The 15,599-nt window shown below is 36.3% G+C and overlaps 2 protein-coding genes across 6 annotated transcripts; both read left to right on the top strand.

Moving 5' to 3' along the window:
• Positions 1-265: 265 nt before the first annotated feature.
• On the top strand, positions 266-6,859 carry LOC8284029. 2 transcript variants are annotated; one of them, XM_048374703.1, is made up of 10 exons: positions 266-600; positions 760-902; positions 1,105-1,239; positions 2,146-2,256; positions 2,657-2,941; positions 3,850-4,049; positions 4,524-4,824; positions 5,109-5,219; positions 5,781-5,972; positions 6,391-6,859. In XM_048374703.1, exons 1-10 carry the CDS (start codon positions 438-440, stop codon positions 6,736-6,738), a joined length of 1,989 nt encoding a protein of 662 aa, XP_048230660.1. In that variant the 5' UTR covers positions 266-437; the 3' UTR covers positions 6,739-6,859. The 2 variants fall into 2 exon arrangements, with proteins under 2 accessions (XP_048230660.1, XP_015574939.2); XM_015719453.3 differs by having other exon boundaries at positions 269-600; positions 760-899.
• A 2,089-nt stretch (positions 6,860-8,948) lies between these two features.
• Positions 8,949-15,505, top strand: LOC8284028 (protein MEI2-like 2). 4 transcript variants are annotated; one of them, XM_048374728.1, is made up of 13 exons: positions 8,949-9,148; positions 10,216-10,258; positions 10,357-10,500; positions 10,586-11,052; positions 11,822-11,980; positions 12,080-12,196; positions 12,306-12,457; positions 12,864-12,955; positions 13,059-14,013; positions 14,113-14,197; positions 14,294-14,362; positions 14,462-14,641; positions 14,833-15,505. In XM_048374728.1, exons 2-13 carry the CDS (start codon positions 10,228-10,230, stop codon positions 14,959-14,961), a joined length of 2,580 nt encoding a protein of 859 aa, XP_048230685.1. In that variant the 5' UTR covers positions 8,949-9,148; positions 10,216-10,227; the 3' UTR covers positions 14,962-15,505. The 4 variants fall into 4 exon arrangements, with proteins under 4 accessions (XP_048230685.1, XP_048230686.1, XP_048230688.1 ...); XM_048374729.1 differs by having other exon boundaries at positions 8,959-9,148; positions 10,150-10,258; XM_048374731.1 differs by having other exon boundaries at positions 8,961-9,148; positions 10,392-10,500; positions 10,604-11,052.
• Positions 15,506-15,599: the final 94 nt, after the last annotated feature.

The following is a 15,599-nucleotide window of genomic DNA, read 5'->3' as shown; positions in this document are numbered from 1 at the left end:
AACCACTTAATGAATCAAATTTCAAACCAAGCTCGAGCTATTCGCCGAACCGAGCTAGTAACGAACCAAGCTCTAGTTATTTTCGAGCCTAATTATTTTCAAACAAGTCGAGCTTGAGTTCCATTATAAAAGCTCGAGCTTCTGTCAGAATTAAACAAATCAAGCCTGAAATTATTGATATTTGGCTCGGTTTGGTTCAATTACAGTCTAGCGGAGGGTATACGAGGAGCTAATGTCACAAAAGGGTGTACAATAGGGTCATATTTTCAAGTTAAAAAAAAATAAAAAATAGGGGTCATATTTGACCCTTTTCTGAAGATAAAAAAATCTAAACTGAATCAGCTCGTAGTACTTGTACACTGCGCTGCAAAAGTTTGTACACTTTAGTGCTTCTTAATATTAATACAAAACTTGAGCTTCTCTGCAAGAGTATAACGATGATGCTGCTGCTGCAAGGAGCTACTTCTTCTTCTTATACTTCACTTCTCTTCTATTCAACAATCCCATCTTCTCATAATTCACTTCTCCCGCCATTTCGAAGCAGACTTTCTCCAACAGTTTTACCTTCAAGATTACCTTCCAATACTCTTCACTGCACTGGCACTCTCTCTTTCTCTCTCTTTATTCATGCATACATATACATATAGAAAACTTTGTTTCTTTTATTATGTTGATTGCACGTTGCTTAATATCTTTCTTATAACTGTTAATTTTTGTTATTGGATTTGCATAATTGATTTTGTTTGCTGCTTTTTGCAGCTACTCAAGAGATTGTTATTGAAACTGCAAAGAATGAATTAGAATTTGTTGAAGTTGGATACTTATCTAGTGTTCATGGGCTTCAAGGAGAAATTTGTGTGAAACCCAGTACTGATTTTCCTGAATTGAGATTTTCCCAGGTGGTACATGGCTTCAAAACTTACTAAACAAAGTAATTTGTCTTGTGTAATTATGCATAATGGTTGTAATTTGGTGGTGTATGTGTGTTTTAAGCCTAAGATGATTTCAAAGTTGCAAAAAGAAATAATGATATTTTACATATGGTCATGGTTATTTTGCAGTTCCGTGTCATTGTTCCAGTTTAATTTTTGTTTCTTTTTTTAGCCTGGGAGAAGATGGTTAAGGCAGCAGATTTCTGGGAAAGATATGATTCAAGAAGTTGAGTTGATTGAAGGAAGAGGATACCATGGACAAAAGAGTTGGATACTTAGGTTTGATGGAATTGACACAGTGGAGCAGGTGAGCTGAGGAAGATGACTGTTATGTCTTAATGTTTTATTGGCTTATGTCTTTGCTCTTCTTTCTTGTTTTCTCTATATTGATTAGCTATATTGAATATGCATAATGTGTAGAGATGGCATTGTTGAGAAGACCATAGAGTATTTATAATTTCTTTAGTTATCTAGTGAGCCATCTGTTGGTAATATATCCCGCTGCCACTGTTGTTGACTTCTTGTTGTAGGTATCTCGTTTCCTGTGTAATCTCTTGGCATGTGGCTTGAACAAATCCTTTTCTCCTTATATGAATGTTTTGGAACCTTAAAAACATGCTTGTATTATATCAAATCATAAGATCATGAATCATAATTGGTAATTGAATTCAAACTGAAGAATAAAATCTGTTGAAGAATGAATTCCAATATGCTGACCATTACTTATTAAATCTTGTTCTATAATCTGATTGTGAGTGGAAGCCACAGAATTGCAGTTTACGCTAAAGAAAATACTTTAAGGGTATCTATGGAGAAACAATTGCTAGTGATATTCAAATGAGTTCTGAATTTCTTTTTCCAAACTAGTTAGGATTTTGGTTGTTACTATGATATATGTTGTAAAATGTTCGGAGAACTTTTTCTTTCCTCTACTTAAAGTTTGCCATGTTATTGGGTAGTTCTGGGAGTGCTACGTTGATGATGTGTCTTGGGAATATTGATCCTAACTTGCTCGGCCTAACTCAAAAATGATCCCTACCAGAAAAACTTAGGCTGTCCTAGCAAATTTTACTTGATTTTTGCATCAATTTTATGGAAAATTGACACTTTTGGTAGGTTTTCTTAAGGAAATCACCTTGAAATAGATTATGAATTTCACTGTATTTATATGATTCAATGTGTGTTCATAAAAGTGAAATTTTGTATGTTTCAGGCTAGGCAACTTGTTGGGTCGACTCTTCTTGTGAGAGAAGATGATAGGCCGGAGTTAGAAGAAGGAGACTTTTACACTCGCGATCTTGTTGGCATGAGAGTGATTCTTAAGGTTTGAACATTTCATGGAACCATATCTCTCATTCTGCTAAGGAAATCTTTTATGCTCTAGGGCTGTTAAATTTCTGAAAGTTCCTTTTATTTATTATCTATGATTTCTCTCTCTCTCCTTTTTTCTTGTTCATAAAGCAAACAACTTGTAAAAGACTGCGGCACTTAAAGATCCATTGCCTTTATATGCTGTCCTTCTCCTGCAATCTACTTGCTCGAAATGTCATTTTCATGTTCAGCAATTAGTTTCCTTTTTTCCCCCTGTGGTTTATATTCTGTTTTTAAGAAAATGTGGCCACTGCTTAAATATCCATGTTAACTTTTTTCATTTATATTAATAATTCCATCAATTTATGTAATTCCTGAGTGCTGACTTCAATCAATTATACTTTTTCTTCCAGGAAACTGGCCAATGTGTGGGAACTGTTGTTAATGTTTTTGATAGTGGAGCGGGTGACCTTTTACAGGTCATGCTCTGCCCAACTGAGGGTGTGCCTGAGGGGACTGAGAAGTTAATGACAGCAGAAACAGGGGTATCCAGTCCCCTGGTGTGGGTACCATTTGTTGAAGCAATTGTTCCAGATGTGGATATGACCAAAAGAGAAATGTGGATTACACCCCCAAAAGGACTTCTTAAGTTAAACATACGATCTGATGAGAGGTCCAAGAAAGAAAGACGCCAGCTTGTGAGGCATACTCCTTTATACTCTACTTGATGCATTAACTAAGCCTTTGTTTGGAAGGGAGGACAATGGGGAAAGAAAGAAAATGATTAATGGGGCCCACAAGTTTGTTTCTAATGGAACCCACATTCTCCTGCCATTTTCCTCTCCACCTCAAATTCCTCCCTTTCCCAACAAGTCATAGAGGATAAACTTAATGACTCATTACAGTCTGCTCTACGTTTTCTTGTATACTGTGTGATTCATTTTTAATGTTATATTTGGCAATTTCCATAGTCTCTCAGTTTTAGAGAAAGCAACTTGTTTGAAACCAATAGTATCTTTGTGTTTCTATTATAACTTTTATGTTTTCTAGTAAAGCCTTCAGTATGTTGTTTTAGTTTATTCTTCAGCTTTTTGATGTGTCATTATGTATCATATGCTCTCGGGATATCTGTAAAGTTGGATCTTGCTTCCTTTTTGTGTCTTAATAAATATGTTAATTACTTCTTAAACTTATTCTTTTTCCTGCAGGTATCCTGTTGTTAGGATTGAACTTATAAGAAGTGACTGTCATTTTCCTATGTATTTTTTGTATAATTAAATTAATGAAATGATTTTGGTATTAAGATGGGATTGGAGTTGGAAAATGGATATGATGGGAGAGTTTGGTCATAAATATGTATAAGGCTCATATCAGTTTGGTAGTTGTGGTACTTTTTGGATATTATAGGGTTATTATTGATGCATGATCCTTTTAGTTTGGCCTTTGTTTACTAACTTTCCTTTTCAAAAGCAGACTATTGTGGCTAAGTGAATGCATAATCCTTTGGTTTGGCAGACTCCCTTTTGTGTATCCTAGTAAACGTTGAAGCATGTGATACATTGGTTGGTAATTGTATGTAGCTAAGTCATCTTTTGATTTACTGCAGGAATGGAAAGAAAGGAAAAAGTTTCAAAGACGCCTTATAGCAGCAAAAAAGAAATTGTGTGAGATGGAGCAAAAACATGTGTTTGATGGATTAAGATATGGGGAAAAGCCCCAAAGGAGTTCACTGGCAGATCAGATTGTTGGTGTAAATTCTAAATTGCTTCAGCAGGCACTACAAAATATAGGGATATCCTTCCAGAGGTTTATTTTTTTTAACACTAAACATGGATACATTTTTTCTTGACATTTTGGTTTGCAGAGGAATTGGAGAATATGTGAGTGCAGCTATTTGATATATTCATCTGAAGCCATTTTGGGGCCTATTGAATTTAAAGCACTAAACCGACTAACGTGCTCTTGATGTTGAGTAGAAAAGTTTTACTCTGCTTTTCTTTGATCACCCCCTGATTAGTGTATGTATTGCACATACAATGCTTTTTAGAAGTTTGATCTGAAAAGAGTATGAACACCTTCTTTTACAACTGACTGGTTTTATAGTCTTTCAGTTTATGTCCATATGTGCTGTTAATTCCAACAATATGTTATTGGACTGTGACAAGACACTAGGCTAGTTCATTAAACATAAACTTCAGTGGAAGCAATTTGCAGCTTCTCTCTAGACTTGGTATTTGGGATCAGATGTAGTAACCTATAGTTTTGATCTGCTTGACTCAGATGGGGCATAACTGAGTTAATCAGTGCCACAAGAACGAAGCTAATACAAAGGTCTTTGAAGCTATCAAAGAAGTGCCTCACTCCTTGTGCAACTGAAGAGAGTTTGACCGCATATTTCGATATGCAAGACAAAGGGCTGAATCTTTTGTCTACAGGCAAAGTAGGTATTGTTTTAGTGGTGAATGAGGTTGACAAGAATGGAACAAGCCATAGCCCTGATGTCGTTGACACTAAAAACAGTGAGGATTTGGCCTTTTCCTTGCTTCAGAAATCACTTTCAGATGATCAGAGTTTTTTGAAGGTGCTACTTATTCTTAAACTCTCATTGATAAAGCTCTCCTCATTTACCCTGATGTGAGCTTATGATAAATTTTCTGTTGACTTAAATGTTTACTACATTTGACTCCAACTAAATTGGGAATAAATGTTAGTCGTCTTAATTATAAATGCTACATTTAATTATTTAAATGCTTTAGCATGACATATTTTATGGTAATGATAAAAGGATTTTCATACTTGGCATTATGTGATTAGCTGTCTTTGGTGATTTTAAAACATGGTCTAACAAACATGCATTCGTTGCAGATGGAAGACCGTGCATTTGTGCCTTTGGTTTTGGTTTGCCCAATGCAAGAAATCCGGTCTTTGAAAAAGCTGTTCTCAGATAATGATTACTTTGGGTTTGATACTGACAAGGTGAGCATACATGTTGAGTTATCCCTTGGAGACTCTCTCTCTCTCTTTCATACATGTATAGATTTTCTGTGTTTGATTACTTACTAGCAGTAGTATTCAAATGTGTATTTATGCTGTATTTTCTTTCCCGATTTATGAGGATATAGTATACTATTGCAGTAGAATGCTTTAGCAGTCATATTATGGCAAGAAAATTGTATTAATAGCCTTATGAGTTAGAATCAGTTAGTCTGCCATGTCCTGAAAGAATTGGAGCATGGGAATTATGCTTTAGAGTTCAACCTAGGCAAATGACTACATGTACCGAAGTTTTAAATCCATGAACTTGGTTCATGGTTCAAATCTAACGTAATTGATATGTGCACCTGAGAAGTTGATATCCTAAGAGAAGCACAGATTTCTGTCCTTGCAGACAAAACTTTGTGTCCTAGCCACTTGCATGTTTGTAATAATGTGTCTTTTGCTAGGTTTGAGCTGAAAGTAGAGAATTATCTCTAGTTTTCAATTTCCTGTTCGTTTCTACTTGTGTAAGTTGCTTTTGAAATGTTTCTCTGCTCCCAGGTGTGGTTTTTGGAAGAGGAGAAGCTTCCAGTTGTTAATAGTTCTTATGAAGAACCGAGCAGGTGCAAAATTTTGATGAAGTCACCATGGGAAATACTGCAAGTGCCAGTTGGATCTGGGGGTGTTATTAGCTTGCTTTCAACACATGGCATTCCGGAGATTCTGAATAAAATGGATGTGAAGTACATTGAGGTTAGATATTTCTTTATGATTTTGTTTGGAGGATGACCATTGCGGGGCATGTTTCCCATTCTGTAACAACTGCATTATTAATGTTTTGAATGGTCATGAGGAATGAGATGCTAAAGCACATAGGTAACGTTTTTTCTTTGGTGATAGGACATATTGAAAGATCACACAATGCATATATAGATGCCAAAAACTGTTAGACTTGCAAAGTATTTGAAGCTGTTACGGCTAGACACGAAAGATGGTCATTCCCATTTTGCTTCTCTTACATGGGAAGACCATAGCTAGGCTGAGTCTGATATTTAGATGTTATCTAGCATTTGAACACTCTATGAGTATTGTGTTTGCGATCCTTGTATGTGTAGATAAATGCAGCATTACCCTGTGATTGTGATAATAATTTTGAACTTGTTGCTTTCAGGTATGTAGTGTTGGCCAAAATAATGTCCTTGGAAATGCACTACTTCTTGGATATGTTAACTCGTGCAAGGCTGAGATTGGGTTGCAAATTTTTGAAGATACTGAAGGTTCAGAAGAAAGTTATGACATGATTTTCTCTAATAGTTCGATGAAGAGGTTGACAGAAGAGATGGATAAACTCCAATTCCATACGATCTCGAAGCCAAATTCATATGTGGAGTTGGTTGACAAAGAGTGGACTGATATTATCCCATCATCTCCCAACTCCTACCAATTTTATAGTTCAATATACAGTGCCTTAAATGGTTGTCCTCTTGATAAAATTTGTGTAATAGAAATAACAGATTAATACAATGTATATAATGTATCTTAGGGAAATCAAATGTGTATTTCACCGTACTTTTAAAACTAGTCTCTGATGAATTATTATATCAGTTGAATTTATCCCCAAGAAACATGGTTGACGATTAGCTTGCAAATGCAGTGGGATTGTAATTAGTACATATTGAATTGGAAGCTCTCATTTTTACGAGAGCAACTATTTACGTACTTGTGGGTATTGAGAATATTAAAGAGTATAATGAATCAATAATGTGCGACAATTTCAAGGTCAGTTTTAAGGACATACCTGAGATTGGTTCTGCTCCAAAAACAAATCAAAACCAATTTCAGGTATGTCCATGCCAAAGAAAATCTAGTAAAGCAATGCAGATTGGCATGGACACGTTTGGATTTCATTTCAGTGTGCAATCGGGGTAAATCATTGGATATTTTATTCAATTGCTATTAATATTTTAATAACTTCGTAAGTGGAGCACACCAACATAGAAAAAGTAGTTCTGTTTTAATAACCGCCATCACCGCTGCCCTGAACTCTTTTCTGGTCCGATGACAATATAACCACCAACGTGGTCGTCACTAGTAAAAAGATTTTGCAATTTTAGCCAAGCCTGAACCCGTTTTCACCGTGGTCAAATCCTTCGCCGTCACCACTAATCCTGTAATATATATAGACTTCCTTCTCTTATTCTCCAAAAGTACTGCGATGCTTCCAAATGAATTTTAATTTCATAAGCTTCAGAATAGCAACGTCAAGCTTTGTTAGTCTGGTTATCAATTCAGGGATTCCTAATTCAGAAAGTCAGTATAGATGGGAATCGATTATTATCCAGGTCATCAAAAAAATAAATGGACATTTGACCTGTTAAAATTCAAACAAATGAGGGGCCTAAATTAAAGGTTTTGTTCAAATATAAAACTGTGTCAAGTGATATGGTGACTTCCCCAACTCACAGTAGTTTCAGGACCTTTTAAATCTTCTCAGGTACAAGTTATTGAAAGACCCTGCCTGCAATAGCGTCTCCATCTAATTGTCTATTGAACAGAATCCCTCATCTGGAAATTTTGCTTGATAAGTATCAGTGACATCTTCTATCGCACCAGGAATGCCAAAGTTTTGTTTTCTCATAAATTCTTACTTTAGCTTTCTCAGGACATCGCAATCTTTTGTTAAAGAACCTGTCGGTAAATGCAATTTTATGAACCCACGGTTCATCCCAAAATGCAGAATCTTCCCCAATTCCCAGCTGATTTGCTCTTACTGTCTTCCTCCCAACCCAAGCTTACTTGCACCTTTCCACAAAAACTGCCTGCAAATCTTATCAATTGCAGCAATGACACCCTGATCAGAAGCATAAAAATCTGACACCAAAAGTATTCATACTCTGAAGCACAAGATTAGTAAATTGGAGGCGCCATATATATGAAAGAAACCCGGAGGTCCAGTTCATGCAACTCTGCTTGTAATTCTTTAAATCTTACTCTTAACAATTAGTAATTCTTTTTAAAAGCAAACTAAGAGAGGCATTTGATTGCATGAAACGGCAAAGGATACATTCTCAACAAACGGGAAACTTTTCTTCTTTTTTTTTGTCTGAGATTATGTTCCATGAATATGGTAAGCCAAACTGCAGAATTCATATAACTAAATTACCCTTTGATCACACTTGATAAATCAAACAAAGAGGAGGACCTTTAGGTCAAGATACTGGGCAAAAAGATTTCTCACAGATCATCAAAAGCTGATGTGGCAAATCATTATCCATCTTTATCCTTAACTAATTCAACAACACCTATCTTTATCTAATTCATTCTCAAAAACACACCATTATAAAATTATAATCACCATATCATATGTCCATATACAAGGCTACTGAGTTTGACCCATCTTTTCCTTCTTTTACCACATGGCACTATTCTATTCTATGCCTAGGAATTCAGTAGTATATCTCATCAAGATAATCCTAAAACCATTGGCCCACACAAACATCAGTGATGGCAGTTTAGAAATTCTCCATAAATTTCAAGGTCAGATTTTGATCAAGATTTATCCGAAAATGTTAGATTTTTCATCTGGAAAACAATATTGCCAGTTATTTCTTTTATTTATAAAATCTAATTAGTAATTATTTTGTTTTTATCAATTTAATCTGCAACTTTATTTTATTTCTTATAATAACTCCATCATCACGGACACCAAAAGAGATTTAAATACAGTTAAACCACTCCCCCACATTCACAAGAGTTTTTTTTTGTTTTCTTTTCTCTCTCTCTTAATCATTCTCTGCTCTTTTGTGCTCTCTCTCCCTTGTCCAATCATCACCTTTTTCTTCTTTTCTTTTATGTTGCAGTCAGAGTAGTAACAAGGAACTGCTTAATACGATTCTTTTGTATCGTGAAGAGCTAAATTTGGACCAAAGGTTGGTTTTTTAACATCATTATGGTGATGTCTCTATCTCAAATTGTGAACTGTTATGTGAGTTTGATCAAATTGGCAATCTCTTTTAAGAGTAGAGTCTGTTGCTTTGTTGTTCATATTGCTGGGTTATTGATTTTCTTGAATTTGAATAGTGATTTGATCCTTTTTAGGCTAAGTAGGGGTTTTTTCTTGATTCTTTTGCTGTGGTAAATAGTAATCTGAACTTGAGAGATTCCCCTTTTCTCTCCTTACTAACCTACCTACCTACCTAACTATTTCTGTTTTTTCTCTTGAGGGAAGGGAATTAGCAACTTGATAATACTCTTCTAGTCTTGTTATTTCCTGTTCTCATTTCTTGAATTATTGGGCTCTACCGTTTTATTATTATTATTTTTGGAATTAGTTTCCTCTGTGTCTAAGCTGATTTTAGTTCATGCCTTTTTTCGTTTGTTCAAGTTGATGCTCTTGACTCTCAGGACTTCTGCATAGCAAAATGTTTTCTCTTCCTTAAAAAAAAAAAAAAAGAAAAAGTTGCCTTCTGGTTGTATCTCGACCTTCTGCAGTCTCAAGAATTTTTAATGATCTGGTCATTAATCATACATGAAAAGGAGAGTTTTTGTGTTGGTGTTTTATTGCTATGTGCAATTATTATTCTTATTCCTTTCCTCCAATTGCTGCCCAAAGGACTCTGGTTACAAGATTTTAGGATTGGTCATAGGGATTCCTACATTGCTTCAGGAATTTATGTGGTAGCAGTTCTTTTTAGTTTATATAGCTTGTGGTCTAGCGCTGGAAAATTGAATTCATTCACACTAATGGCTATAAAAAGCTTGCCTCAGGAGTTTCCTACTATACATTTAAGGTTACGTCTATAAAGTGTTTAAGCACATGAAGGTTATATATGCTTGTGATTTTTTAGGTTCTGAATGTTTTCCTTTAAGATCTATGTTATTTGTTGAACACCATATTTTTTTATTTATTAATTTTTATTTTCTCCTTTAGGTTTAGTTGGTGTCATTATAACTGGATTGATGGTTTTATCTATTCTGTTGTTTTTTCTGACGGCAGAAAGGTGATGTGATGAAGCAGTCTTTAAATAATTCAACCCCTGGTAATTTGTTGAACTTTCTTGACCCTTGTCATGTTCATCTGTTGTAAAATTAAATCTCTTTCTAATTCTTAAAAAAATTGTGAATTATGTCTGGTTAGTTCCTGCTAAGAATTCTCTGGTGAATATGCCCAAGGAAGTAGGAAGTGGTGCATTGGGGATTTTAGCTGGATCCAACACCTGTCCTGCTCAAAGTGATACGATCCTTTTCTCTAGCTCATTGCCTGTTCTTCCACATGAAAAGTGTATGTGCTTACTTACTGTTCCTCAAGGATCTAATCTGCCTGTGTGATAATGTGAGAATTTATACCTTTTTGTACCAACTTGCAGTAAATTTAAATGATACAGAATGTGTTTGCCAATTTGTCGATGATGCCACATCTAGTTTGGATAAACTTGGACATGTGGAGGGTGGTGATGTACTTGAAGATGTTGAACCTCATGCAATTGGAAGTTTACTTCCTGATGATGAGAATGATCTTTTAGCCGGTATAATGGAAGATTTTGACCTAACTAGACTGCCCAATTCACTTGAGGACTTGGAAGATTATGATCTTTTTGGCAGTGGAGGTGGCATGGAACTTGAAAGTGATCCACAAGAGAGCCTAAGCATGGGCATCTCAAAGGTAAGTTTGTCTGATGGCATCACTGGGAATGGGATGCCTCATTACGGACTTCCAAATGGTGCGAGTACTGTTGCTGGAGAGCACCCATTAGGCGAGCATCCTTCAAGAACATTATTTGTTCGAAATATTAATAGTAATGTCGAGGACATAGAATTGAGACAACTCTTTGAGGTAATTCCAATTTGCAGGCGGTTCTGCTTTTATTTATGTATTTGTAGTATTGATAATGGCATAGCACCTGTGTCTGGTTTGCTGAGACTCGGATCATTGCCTGTTTAGTTACTGGTCTATGGATTCATATATAAAGTTTGAAACTGATAAATTTTATGAGAGGTAAGCAATCTGCTGAAACTTGCATATGAAATTGTTTGAAAGTGAAAATTGATGCCATATGTTTTCTTGGCATTTGGAGATTGACTGTTGATCCAAAACGAACATAGAGAAGGAAGTATCTGCATGAGTTACAATAGCAACTTGGCATCAATAAGTTCGAGTGTTCAGCTGTTATTAACATCTGCATCTGCTGTAAAAGTTATTTGACCTTTTTACATGCAAAAATATATGGTTGCAGTAATGCTGTATTTGCTACAATGCTTTTTTATCCTATAACAAACAGGCTGTACACACAGATGCAGCGCATCACAGGAAATTAAATGACTTTTTATGTAACTAGATGGCTCTGACTTGTCTAATAAGAAACATCTCAAGTTTTCTGAGTAAACAATATCTTCTAAGAGTAATAGTAATGGGAAAGGATGGTCGACATAAATGCTTTAGTGTTCAGAAGGTTTTAGACATAATACGATATTAAATGTATTTAGAGTTCTTGACTACTTAACTTGCATTTGAGGCTTGAAACTGTAATAAGAATTTTTTAGCATCTTCATGATTTCTTCTAAAATATGTGCTCTTTTATTCTTTCTATCTGTCTGTCTTGTAGCAATTTGGCGACATTAGAACTCTCTACACTGCTTGTAAACACAGGGGTTTTGTGATGATATCATATTATGATATTCGTGCGGCTCGAACTGCATTGCGGGCATTGCAAAACAAGCCACTGCGACGAAGGAAACTTGATATTCACTTCTCCATTCCAAAGGTTTAATCTAGATTCTTAGCTACTGATAACCCCTGTTTCAACTGTTATTACCATCCTTTTAGACCTTTTCTCTTTTTGCATTTTTCCTGAATACACCAGGATAATCCTTCAGACAAGGATATCAATCAAGGAACTCTGGTAGTTTTTAATCTGGATCCATCAGTTTCAAATGAAGACCTACGACAGATATTTGGGGCTTATGGCGAGGTCAAAGAGGTGATAAGTTTCTGTTTTGATCCTTTTATTGTATTGTTTCTGAATTGTGCTTTCATTTTGTAATATTTGGCTAACCTTTGTGCAAATTGGTATTTCTTTGCAAAAGCAGATAAGGGAAACTCCACACAAGAGGCACCATAAGTTCATTGAATTTTATGATGTCAGATCTGCAGAATCTGCACTTAAGTCATTAAATAGAAGTGATATAGCTGGTAAAAAAATAAAACTTGAACCTAGCCGTCCTGGGGGAGCTAGGCGAAAGTGAGTATCTCATAATTGCACTTTTGCATGGTTTTATCTGTAATTATCAATTTAAACAAAAAAAAAGTTGTATTGGTCTATTTTAATTATGTTTAGATTATGAACTTCATATGTGCAATCATATTGGTAAAATTTGCTTCTATGGACATATAATAGCTCAAGTAATCTACTTTTTTTATATTTTTTGCTTATTCCCATTTTGCAAGTGCCCTAGTACGGGAATTAAAATCGTAATTTATATGTTCAATATAATTAGGCTGTCATCGTTTTAGGTACTTCTCTTCTTCTTTTTTTCCCCATCCTTCAATTGAGTGATTTTTGTTCTTTTTTATTTAACTCTATTTTAGCTATTGTTGTGGCTGTTTATGCAAGTAAAAACTATTGATTTTATGCTTCCACCTTTCAGCTTGATGTTGCAACTGAATCAAGAGCTCGAGCAAGATGAATCTTGGAGTTTCCGGCATCCAGTGGGTTCACCTGTGACCAACTCTTCACTAGGTAAGCGTTTCAGATGCTTTACAACTCACTCATTACTTACAGTATCCAGACTGTCTGGATTTCACTTTAGCTGAAGTGAAGGTAATATCTTGAGTTGTGACAGGTAACTGGGCACAGTACAGTAGTCCCATTGAGCACAGTCCGCTGCAAGGTATCAGCAAATCCCCAGTTTTCAGGACTTTGAGCCCAACAGCTGGCAACTATTTACCTGGGTTGGCTTCAATTCTTCACCCTCAAGGATCAAACTCTGCAAAAGTAGTGCCAATTGGCAAAGACCTAGGAAGGGGTAGCCTTGTGGAGCATACATATACAAATTTGAATTCAGCTCATGGAGGTGCATTGCAACAGTCACATTCATTACCAGAGTCAAAGTTGAACAAATATCATGGAAGTATGTCGTCCTTTGGCCATCCATCAACTTCTAATGGATCTGCTATGGAAACTTTGTCAGGGCCACAGTTTCTTTGGGGAAGCTCAAATGCATACCAAGAACACCCCACTTCTTCTGCCTGGCCAAAACAATCAATGGGCCATCCACTTTCATCCAATGGGAAGAGCCATGGTTTTTCATACACAGGCCCTCATGGTTCTTTCCTTGGTTCATCCCAGAATCATCATCATGTTGGTTCTGCTCCATCTGGAGTTCCTTTAGAGAGGCGCTTTGGATTTCTCCCAGAGTCCCCAGAAACTACATTCATGAGTCCTGTTGCATTTGGGGGCATGGGTTTAGGCCAAAATGGTGGAAGTTTCATGATGAATTTGGGTGTCCGTGCTCCCATGAATGGCGTTGCCATTCCAAGAAACATCTCTGAAAATGGTTCTTCAAGTTACAGAATGATGTCCTCTCCGAGGCTAAGTCCTGTATTTTTAGGCAATGCCCCATACCCAGGAGTGGCACCCACCGCCATAGAGGGTTTTACTGATCGTGGGCGGAGTAGACGGGTTGAGAGTAATGGAAATCAAGCAGATAGCAGGAAACAATTTCAGCTAGACTTGGATAAGATTATAAGTGGGGAAGATACCCGGACTACCTTAATGATAAAAAATATCCCAAATAAGTAAGACCTCTATTTAGAACCTCTGTATTTGTGAATTTCCCTTGATTATACTGTTAAGAGACTAGTCTTATTTATGGCTGTTCCATTGTCATCCCTTAGGTACACCTCAAATATGTTGCTAGCTGCCATTGATGAAAATCACAAGGGCACTTATGACTTTCTCTATTTACCAATTGATTTTAAGGTAATTTTACTAGACCTTTGAGAAGATGTGTCTGATTTTATTTTCTCTCTCTCTATATATAATAGCAACTGATAGAAATTCTTTCTATCCATGCAGAATAAATGCAACGTGGGTTATGCCTTCATCAATATGCTATCTCCTTCTCACATCATTCCATTTTACGAGGTCATATTTTCCTTACTTGCTTTAGCATTTGATTGTTCATTCTTGTTTTAAGTATCTACTTATATTGCAATCTGATGGTCTGCTTTTAACTTCGTTCAGGCATTTAATGGTAAGAAGTGGGAGAAGTTTAACAGCGAGAAAGTTGCTTCTTTGGCATATGCTCGAATCCAGGGAAAGGCAGCCCTTGTGACCCACTTCCAGAATTCAAGCTTAATGAATGAAGATAAGCGCTGCCGCCCAATACTCTTCCACTCAGAGGGTCAGGAAGAAGGTGATCAGGTAACATGATTAATACTGTAGTTGGAAGTGTTCAGAATTTTCTTATGGCATCCTGCAAATTTCTTGTATGAGCCTTCTTTTGGAGTTGTAATCAAGGAATATTAATTGATAATCTCTATGCTTGTACAAAATATGGTCTAGTTATATGCACTGTAGCTTTTGTTGATATTATGAAGTGTGTTTCTATGCAGATTTTCCGGGAACATTTTCCTTCCAGCAGTTTGAACATCCAGTTCCGTCAACCAGATGGATTATTCTCGGGCGATTTCCCAGGAAGCCCTGCAAAGGATGGCACTGGAGAGAGGCCAGAGAATAGCTAACATTATGTTTGAAGGAGATTGCCCACAGCCTAAATTGTGGTGGCTGCGGGTGCTAACCCCTGCGTATATATTCAAGTGTATAAATCTAGGACGAGATTGATCAGGAAAGAAAATGCTTTTGCAGATTTTGTATAGTATTCAGTGGCAGCTCTGAAAGCAGCAAGAGCATTTATTTCTGTTTATCAGTGTTGAGGGAGGAGAACAATCATGAAGTCTATGGGCGGAATTGAGGTCTCTTGCTGTTGAGTTCACATAACACCACAGCTTGTGCAGGTTTTGTCATCAGGTTTTTTGCTTTTTTAATTTTATGGGATATGAATGTCATATAACATCTGCAAATATGATGTGATGTGTATTAGGGTATAAAGATAATGTATTTGGGGGGTTGTCAGATTTTGAGGGTCGAAGGTGTAAAATGGGGGTTTCTACAGAATTGTATAGGTGATGAGATAAAACTTCTTTTGGGTTAATCTCAGAATTTGTGCTTTAAATAGAAGGTAATCTATATCTGAAATGTGCTATACGGGAAAACTTGGCTTCTTTAGTCTGCTGTTTGCAATGCTTGTATGTAATTGGTGCTTTTGAGCTTTCTACATGTGACTTGAAATCTTCAGGCAGCTCTATAGACTTTAGAATGC

This window comes from Ricinus communis, chromosome 5, assembly GCF_019578655.1.
Source record: "Ricinus communis isolate WT05 ecotype wild-type chromosome 5, ASM1957865v1, whole genome shotgun sequence".
NCBI classification, from domain to species: Eukaryota; Viridiplantae; Streptophyta; class Magnoliopsida; order Malpighiales; family Euphorbiaceae; genus Ricinus; species Ricinus communis.
This window is presented reverse-complemented; position numbering and strand designations above follow the sequence as displayed.